The sequence below is a fragment of the Oryctolagus cuniculus genome, chromosome 7, assembly GCF_964237555.1.
Source record: "Oryctolagus cuniculus chromosome 7, mOryCun1.1, whole genome shotgun sequence".
NCBI classification, from domain to species: Eukaryota; Metazoa; Chordata; class Mammalia; order Lagomorpha; family Leporidae; genus Oryctolagus; species Oryctolagus cuniculus.
The window spans coordinates 161,075,967-161,085,135 of record NC_091438.1 but is presented as its reverse complement, the minus strand read 5'-3'; the positions used below and the strand labels follow the sequence as shown (position 1 = coordinate 161,085,135).

Below are 9,169 nucleotides of genomic sequence, written 5' to 3'. Positions count from 1 at the left end.
GGATGCTGGCATCACAGGCAGTGGCTTTGCCCCGACGCCGGCCCCATCCTGGAGCATTTGTGAAAAGTAAATAAGGCCTTGATGTGGGTGTGTGGTGGGAAGAGGCTTCCAGACCCCTGGTGAGGATAGCAAGGGCGCCCCAAACGCTGCCTGCCCAGCTCTGTAACGTGGCTGTGGCCAGAGACTGTCAGAGCAGGTGGTGCACACGCTGGGAAAGACCCCCGTGTCCCACCACCTCCAGAGAGGAGGCCCCAAAGCAGGGGCGCCCCAAAGCAGGGCCACAGCTTCCTTACGACGTTCGTCACGGAAGCTCATTCTGCTCCTGTCCCAGACAGTGGGAGGTCCAGCTGCAGGAGCCCCGATTCACGGGTGGGCGGGACAATTTGCAAATGTTTAGGAAATGACAACCCACTCTTAAAAAAAGATTTATTTATTTATTTATTTGAAACTCAGGGTTACAGAGAGAGAGAGGCAGAGGCAGAGAGAGACGGAAGTCTTTCATCATGTACGCTTCAGTGGGTGACTGCCGTCACCCCCACATGGCACGCCCGGGCAGCTCTCTGAAGGGCGGCCACAATGGCCAGGCCAAAGCCAGGAGCTTCATCCAGGTCTCCCACGAGAGTGCAGGTGCCCAAGCACTTGGGCCATCTTCCGCTGCCTTCCCAGGTGCATCAGCAGGGAGCTGGGTCGCAAGTGGAGCAGCCGGGACTCTAACGGGTGCCTATGTGCGGCCCCTTTACCTGCCATGCCACAGCGCCGGCCTCAACAACCCACTCTTTATTCTCACTCTCATGGCAACAAGATCCGATCTCTCCTAACTGCCTGCTGCCAGGGCCCAGGCCGGGGCCTGTCCCAAGCTCTTGTGTCCCGGGAGAGCCACGTCCCAGCACAGAGGAGGTTCCCAGAGAGCCTGAGCCCTGGCTGTCCTCGGGTCACTGGCCTCGTGGTTTTACGAGAGCCATGGCGGGGGGGGGGGCTTTTCCCCAGTGGGGAGCAAGACTGGGTCACAGCATCACCTTAGGACAAGCACCCCAAGATGGTGCTGGCCACTGGACCAGATGTGGGTCCTCCTTGTGAAGGGTCCTAAAATGACCCTCTGACAGAAGCAGCCCCTGCCCCCCTCCCCCCGACACACTGGCTGTGTTCACCTGCAGCCATCAGATGGGGCGTGGAACTCCTGCAGGGCTGCCAGGAGGTGGTGCCCTTAATTCACAGTCCAGCATGGAGCACTGGGTGAGCCCTCCCGGGCCGTGGCCATCTCCACAGAGAAACTCCGTGAAACCTCACCTGCCCGGGCACGCCCCAGCTCCTGTGTGCCACCCAGCCCAGGTCCCAGAGCACCTGATCCAGTGAGTCACTGGCCCAGCTGCACACCCCTCCTTGCTGGGAGCCGGGTCGACACAAGGCACAGCCGCGGGAGTGGCGGGCATGGCTGCAGGCGGCCGGGCCAGTTCCTGCAGGTGAACCCTGCGGTGAGAGTCTCCGTGTGCAGGGCCCGGCGCCTGTCCCGTGAGTGCCATAGGCACAGCCCGATCCAAGAGGAACCTGAGCTCCCGGATGGGCTTCGGCTGCGGCTTCCCGCTCTCCTTCTCTACCTGCTCCCAGCAGCTCAGGAAAGCAGTGCCAGCCAGCCGGGCGTGTTCTCAGAGCAGGCAAAAGTGACAAAGTGCCCTTGCAGGAAGCAGGGGGCCTCGTGACCCAGGGGTCTGGGGAAAGGGAGCGAAGGCAAAGGCCAGGTGTCCAGGGTTCAGTCACATCACCTGTCACTAGTTCACCATGCTAATCGAGCTTCCAGGGGCCACCTGGGCGTACAGGTGCGCCCAGCCCAAGCCCTGCCCTGCAGGACCTTGCAGTCCGGCTGCAGGCCTCACGCTGTGGCCTTGACATTCAGCTTCCCGAACCAGTACCCAGGTCACCACGGGTTTGTGTGCCCAAGTCCGACGTGGTGACTGTCCGCTCCCTCCATCCGTCCCGTCTTCCCGCTCTAGTGCCCTGGGGACCAGGGGAAGACTTCCCACCCGCCCAGGGAATTCTCTCCAGACAGGACTATGACTAGCCACGGGCCACTCGTGCTCCCGCCTTTTCTCGGACGCCCATAACTGGGACCTTCAGGCCCCTCCCCGAGAGACCCCTAAAGCCCTCCTGGCTTGTGTGGAAAGCAAAGAGAAGTCCCAGGAACAGGTCGCTCCTGGTGACCAGCTCAGATGAGCAGTGGGTGTTCCCTGTTCCTTAACCTGCTGCCACACTTCAGTCCCTGCAGTTGTAGGGGTGGGACCTGGGCACCTCGCACCAGCACTGTCTCTGCGCTGGGCTCAGGCCCGCCAGGGCACAAGCTTCCTTGGGACCACCGGGCAGCCCCACTGTCATCCCATGCTCACCTGCCAAGACCACCCAGCCTGGGGCATGGTGCAAAGTTGCTAAGTGAATGCTTCCTAACCCAGCCCCCACTCCCAGCACTGCCCCTATTGTCAGAGGCTTTGAGTGGGAGGTCCTAGGAACGGAGCTGACAGCTCCCCAGCCCTGCACTGTCCCCTTGTCCTGTTCTGGTGTCCTGAGCACAGCCTTAGGTGTGACCACAGCCCCCAGGCCATTGCTGCTGTTGCCAGAGGTTCCTGAGCTTGTTGGGCAGGTACAAGAAGGGCTGGGAGGGCAATGACCGACAGAGCAAATGGCCGCACCTGGCCCAAGCCTGGTCTGGTGCCAGTGCCGGGGCAGGGGCAGGTGAGCTGGCTGCTCCTGCAGCTTGTGGCTGGCGCAGCGCCAGGACCACCTCTGGGCTGAGGGCTCCTTCCTTCCCCTGCAGCCCAGACGCTCCCCAGCTGGGGTGAGAAAGGGTGGCTACCAGCCATTCCTTGAGCAGAGACCTGTCACAAACATCCGGGTCCCGGCCTGGGTGTGGGTGCTGCGCTGGTCCCTCGTGGTGGGCTCAGCGGCCACCGCGGTCAAGAGCTCGTTCAGGTCCTTCGCAGTCCGCACGGTCTGTGGATCGGGCAGGAGGCTACCACGGCCTCCAGAGACCGGGGCCGCGGGGAGGCGCGGGCGCCGAGGGCGCGGGGGCAGGCGCGGGCGGTGGGGCGGGCGAGGGCGGACCCCCGTGGTTCCCAGGGCGCCCATCGTCCGGGGTGGCGCCGGCTGCCCTCCGGCGCAAGTGCTCCAACAGACGTGCGCTCACGGCAGGCTCCAGGACGCAGCACGCGGGCAGCACACGGGCCAGGCGGGCCAGGCAGGCGCGGTAACCCTCCCGGTAGCTGTCAGAGGGAGCTGCGGGGCGGAAAGCGGCGTGAGGCGCCGGGTGTGGGGCGCAGGGCGCGGGGCGGCGCGGGGCGCGGCACTCACCCGGAGCTGCTGCAGGGCAGGCGGAGGCTGGCAGCTCCCGCAGGAAGCGCACGGTCAGCTCCAGGATGTCCGCCTTCTCCAGCTTCGAGGAGCGGGAGTTCTGCGCCCCGGCACGAGGCAGGAGGACCGAGAACGGCAAAGCAGACGGGGATCTACCGGCTGCCACAGAGAGCGCCGCGCTCTCGGCGGGAGCTGCTGGCCCCGCGCCGTGGCCAGCGGTGGGTCTGCCCCGCAGTGTCCGCCCTACCCGCCCCCGCCCCCGCCGCGCGCCCCAAGCCCGACCCTCCACGCGCGCGCCTCGGGGCGTGGAGCCGGGGCCGCGCGCCCGGGCACTCACCTCCCGGCCCAGCAGTGGCAGGAGGAGCCCCTGGAGCTGGCTCAGGCTCTGGTTGATGCGCGCGCGCCGGCGCTTCTCCAACAGCGGCTTCAGGCTCTGCGGGCGGGCGCACAAGCCGCGATTAGGGGCGGCGGTCACGCCCCCGCCTCGACCTCCAGGTCTCCTGTCCCCAGCTCCTACCTTGCGCAGCTGCGCCGCGTCCCCAGCTCTGCGCGGCAGCCCCATGCTCTGAGCGGCGGCACCCGGATCGAGGCCCGGAGGCGGAGGAGTGAGCGCCGCGCCAGCAGCGGGGCTTTAAGGAGGCGACGTCGCCCGCCCCGCCCCGCCCCTCTGAGTCGGGCCGCCCGCGGCTCCCACCTCCCGCTTTTGTTCCTGCGCGGGGTGGGGCTGGAGGGGACCGCGGGGGTCCCCAGGGACCTGCTCCCGGCCTTCTCGTCCTGGCTGCAGCGGGTCCTGGGCGCCGCGCTTTTTAGCGCCCGCGGCGGGTGGTGATGACCCCACCTGCTGGAAGGACCTCGTCCTGCTGCGCGCCCCCCTCTCCAACGCCGCCCTCCATCCGTTCCCACACCGGAGCTCAGCTCAGCACCTCCTCTGCGGCCGAGCCGTGGGGCCTCGTGGGGCCTGGGGAGCTCCCACGAGGGCTAGGAGGGCACGGCCCCCGCCACAGCCGCTTCATGGACTGAGCGACCCAGCTGGATGGGGAAACCGAGGCGCGCCCTCGCTGCCAGTCCAAGACTAGGACCCTGGTCGTTAGGCTGTCTCTAGGGACTCCATACACACACACACACACACACACACACACACACACACACACACGGCCACTTCCTGCGGCTACCACCTCGGTGGTCGCCTGGATCCCTCATCCTCTGGTTGTAGTGGGAGAACTTGGTCCCAGAGAAGACAAGGCCACCCAGGCACCCTCGGCGCTCATTTATACGGCTACCGGCTCTGGCCGCTTCCCACTCGGGGCAGCCAGAGCTCATGCGACTGCCGGGCGGGGCGCTCCCGGACGCCAGCTCCCGCCCAGCCTGGGCCTCAGCGGCCGCTGGGACCGCCTCCCCGCCGCGTGGCCGTTGCTGCGGCAAATGGACGGGCGTCCCCCGCCCATCTGCTACGATCCCCTCCCCGGCCGGCTGGCTGGCAACGGCCACTTCGGGGGCCACACTGCAAATCCCCGTCAGACAGACCCTGGGGGACCCGGGCAGGATGCCCAGAGAGCCCCGCGGCGCTGAGTCAAGGCTGGCCCTGTCCAGGGTGCTGGCCCGACCCCTTTCCCGCCACTGGAGCCTCACTCCTGCGCTGCCGTTGGCTTGGCGGCCTCCCCAGTGCTCCCCAGAGGGGCCTAAGAAAGCCAGCTCATACCAGTGTTTGCATCAGGAAGGAGGCCCAGTCTCCGGCCAGGGCAGCTTGGACCTGGCAGACCTGCGGGAAGTGTGCAGCACTGCCACAGTGCTTGGGGCACCTACTGTACACCAGGCTGAGGCCCAAGACCTTAAGGCCCTTGCCTCCATTAACCCTCAGCATAGTCCTAAGGATGGGAGTGAATCACTTGGTGTATTTGGCCCAGCAGAGCTTGGGGGTGCCTGAGCCCGGTCCCCTTCCCACGCCTGAATCCAGGCTCCTATGGCCTTGCTCCCTCCAAAGTAATTATTATTTAAAAAAAAAAAAAAGACGTATTTAGTTAGTTAGTTGAAAGGCAGAGAGAGAGAGAGAGAGAGAGAGAGAGAGAGATCTCCAACCGCTGGTTCAATCCCCAAATGGCTGCAATGACCGGGGCTGGGCCAGGCAGGAGCCAGGAGCTTCATCCTGGTCTCCTGCATGGATTTAGGAATCCAAGCACCCGAGCCATCTTCCACTGCTTGCTTTCCCAGGCCATTAGCAGGGAGTTGGATAGAAAGTGGAGCAACCGGTCTTGAACTGGTGCCTATATGGGATGCTGGCACTGCAGACAGTGGCTTAACCCGCTGTGCCACAGTGCTGACCCTGTAATTAATCATTCAAGAGCACAAAAAGGGACTTTGGGGATCCTTCCCCCACCCATGGCTCACTCCGTTGTGTCCCACAAGCACAGCTGCACCCTTCCGGAAAGACTGTGGGGCTAGCTCCTGGGGGAGGGGCCTCTGGAGGAGGAAGATCCCTATTATAAAACCCCTCCAGGCCTGCTGGTGGGCTGAGGAGTGACTCCTGCAGTGAAGTTACCCGCCCCCACCCCACTCTCAGAGTCTATCCCCAACCCACTTCTTTAAAGGACTTTGGCCAGGTGACCCGCAGTTCCCCCCAAACCTGTTCTGGCTGCTTGGAAGGAGTTGGTCACAATTCGGGGGGCTTAGGGAGACAGTAGGGTGGCTGCAGTATAAGGTGCAGGCTTTAGGGGGCTGGAGCCAAGGGGGCACATGACACCCCTAATCCCTGGCTTTGGGGTGTGAATTGGCCCTTGGTGGGTGGGAAGCCTAAGCAGTTGCTTCCCACCCAGCCAAGGTGTGCTGGGGGAACCCGGCAGACAGGTGAGAGGAGGTGCCTGGGAAGGGAACCCTGAGTTCCCAGAGGGTGGGAGGCAGTGGGAACCCCAGGTGAAGAGGGGAGGTCCCACTGGGGTCAGCTGGGAGTGAGGCTGCCTCTTCCATTCGTGTCAGCTCTGGAAAGTTGCTGCTTCTCTCTCTCTCTCTCTCTCTCTCTCTCTCTCTCTCTCTCTCTCTTTCTTTCTTGATTTATTTTATTTATTTGAAAGAGTTATGGAAAAAGGTAGGGACAGAAAGAGGTCTTTGGTCCGCTGGTTCACTCCTGAAATGACCGCAACAGCCACAGCTGAGCCGATCAGAGCTTTAACCTGCTGTGCCACAGCACCAGCTCCACAAGTTGCTTTTAAAAAGGAGTTGTGGCCGGCGCCGCGGCTCACTAGGCTAATCCTCCACCTAGCGGCGCCGGCACACCGGGTTCTAGTCCCGGTCGGGGCGCCGGATTCTGTCCCGGTTGCCCCTCTTCCAGGCCAGCCCTCTGCTGTGGCCCGGGAGTGCAGTGGAGGATGGCCCAAGTGCTTGGGCCCTGCACCCCATGGGAGACCAGGAAAAGCACCTGGCTCCTGGCTCCTGCCATCGGATCAGCGCGGTGCGCTGGCCGCAGCGCGCCGGCCGCGGCAGCCATTGGAGGGTGAACCAACGGCAAAAGGAAGACCTTTCTCTCTGTCTCTCTCACTGTCCACTCTGCCTGTAAAAAAAATAAATAAATAAATAAAAATAAATAAAAAGGAGTTGTGAGGCCGGCGCCGCGGCTCACTAGGCTAATCCTCCACCTTGCGGCGCCGGCACACCGGGTTCTAGTCCCGGTCGGGGCGCCGGATTCTGTCCCGGTTGCCCCTCTTCCAGGCCAGCTCTCTGCTGTGGCCTGGGAGTGCAGTGGAGGATGGCCCAAGTGCTTGGGCCCTGCACCTGCATGGGAGACCAGGAGAAGCACCTGGCTCCTGCCTTCGGATAGGCGTGGTGCGCCGGCTGCAGCGCACTGGCCGCGGCAGCCATTGGAGGTGAACCAACGGCAAAGGAAGACCTTTCTCTCTGTCTCTCTCTCTCACTGTCCACTCTGCTGTAAAAAAAGAAAAAAAAAAAAAAAGGAATTGTGTAGCCTTCGGCACCAGCATCCCTTGTGGTGCTGGTTCGAGTCCCGGCTGCTCCTCTTCCGATCCTGCTATCTGCTTATGGCCTAGAGAAGCAGTGGAAAATGGCCCAAGTGCTTGGGCCCCTGTACCCAGAAGAAGCTCCCGACTCCTGGCTTCGGATTGGCATTGCAGCCATTTGGATCTGGCCATTGCAGCCATTTGGGGACTGAACCAGCCGGTGGAAGACCTCTCTCTCTGTCCGGCATAACTCTGACTTCCAGACAAATCTTTTTTAAAAAAACTAGGCGGTTATTACCTCCATTAAAAAATGCAGTTGAAAATATTATTTAAAAAAGGAACCCCCATGTTTCAGTTCCCCCAGGTGCAAATTGGAGATAACAGTTGTACCTTTCTCGTAGCCTTTCCGTGGAGCTGGACCTCCAGGGAAGCTTGGCGCTACGCCTGAGGCATGCTAGGAGTTCCATACATGTATGTATGTGTCACTGCTCTATCGCCTGCTGGGGAGGACCCAGGGGACCTGGCAGGTGTAGGGGAGCCTGCAGGGGAGAGGCCTTGGCAGCAAGGGTCATGTCTTCCCATGAGTCTGAGAGGCTGGTCAGCAGGTGCGTGTGTTCACATCTGGATTTTACAGATACACCACTTGTGGCGGGGGAGTGACTTGGGGGCGTCCACCTTGCCCACCAGGACAGCAGCAGCGCATCACCTGGACTGGTCCACAAGTGACAACACTACGCCACAGGTGAAGCTCCAGGCCGAGGGACGTCTCCCTGGGGGTGAAGAACGTGAATGGCACGGCCTTTAGCTCTGGCAAAGGCACAGGGGAGGGGAACGCAGGAGGAGCCGTGTACCCCTCCTCCCTGCTGTCCCCACCACTTGCTGGGCACGTTGGGCGTCAGCCTCTGGGCTTGCCACCCAGGAAGAGGCTCTTGCCCCTCCCTTGTCTGCGAGCCTCTGGGATGCCCCAGCAGCCCAGGTTCCATGGAGGCAGCAGGGCCAGTCCAGCAGAGGGAAGTCGCTGGAAACCAGATGGCCATGCGGGGTGCAGCTGCAGGAGTTAACCGGGCGCCTGGGAGCGCAGCAGCCCAGCGTGCACAGCGCCCCCAGGTGGCAGCCCGAGGAATGGTATCTGAGACAACCCCAGAGTCAGCCGCTGAATTCCCAGTGTTCCTGGAAGGAGCCTCACCCACAGCTTTTCCTGCGCCGCCCTGGGCCATGTGCTGGGTGACACAGTCAGACTGGCCGGCACACTGCGCTCGCTGTGGGAGAGGTCCGGAAAAGAAGGGCACAGCTTGTTTCAAGGTCCCGGATCTGCTGACTGCGTTCCCACAGCCACGCAGCCCCCAGCCCTGGTGACCGTTCCTCAAGTCCGGCAGGCCCGGCTCCTCCAGCTCCCACGACCATTTCCGGCGGTGCCCTGGTGGCTTAGCTCACGTGGCCACCTGCGCCCTCCACGCCTCTCTCCCCACGGGGCACAGCCTCCCATGCCAGCTTTCTCTTCTGCCGGGCTGACCACCGCAGGCCCTCCAGCAGGTGGTCCACTCCCCCTGTTATGGACAGTGCTCCGGGCTGACCACCGCAGGCCCTCCAGCAGGTGGTCCACTCCCCCTGTTATGGACAGTGCTCCGGGCTGACCACGGCAGGCCCTCCAGCAGGTGGTCCACCCCTCCCTGTTACGGACAGTGCTCTGGGCTATCTGAATCCAGAGTGCACCAGGCATTGCTGCACTTCCCTCCTCCCCCGCTCCCCCGCGGAGGCTCCAGGCAGTTGCCGGGTCTGGGGGGACGCTAGGAGGCTACCCACTCTACGGAGGAGGCACTCACACGCCCCACCCCAGGCAGGCCTTTGTGAGAAATGTCCCTTCTCTCTCGACATCCGCACAACGCAAC

The 9,169-nt window shown here is 63.1% G+C and overlaps 1 protein-coding gene across 1 annotated transcript; it reads right to left on the bottom strand.

Annotated features, from left to right (window-relative positions):
• Positions 1-414: 414 nt before the first annotated feature.
• On the bottom strand, positions 415-3,988 carry HES2 (hes family bHLH transcription factor 2). The gene is made up of 4 exons (XM_002716150.5): positions 3,854-3,988; positions 3,674-3,769; positions 3,337-3,436; positions 415-3,261 (listed from the first exon to the last, which is right to left on the bottom strand). Exons 1-4 carry the CDS (start codon positions 3,896-3,898, stop codon positions 2,999-3,001), a joined length of 504 nt encoding a protein of 167 aa, XP_002716196.1. The 5' UTR covers positions 3,899-3,988; the 3' UTR covers positions 415-2,998.
• Positions 3,989-9,169: the final 5,181 nt, after the last annotated feature.

Coding starts and splice junctions, on each gene's coding strand:
- HES2 (XM_002716150.5), bottom strand. CDS start 3,898: ATGGGGCTGCCGCGCAGAGCTGGGGACGCGGCGCAGCTGCGCAAG. Junction 3,770..3,853: donor ACGCGGCGCAGCTGCGCAAG/GTAGGAGCTGGG, acceptor GCCCGCCCGCAG/AGCCTGAAGCCGCTGTTGGA. Junction 3,262..3,336: donor CTGCCCTGCAGCAGCTCCGG/GTGAGTGCCGCG, acceptor TCCGCCCCGCAG/CTCCCTCTGACAGCTACCGG.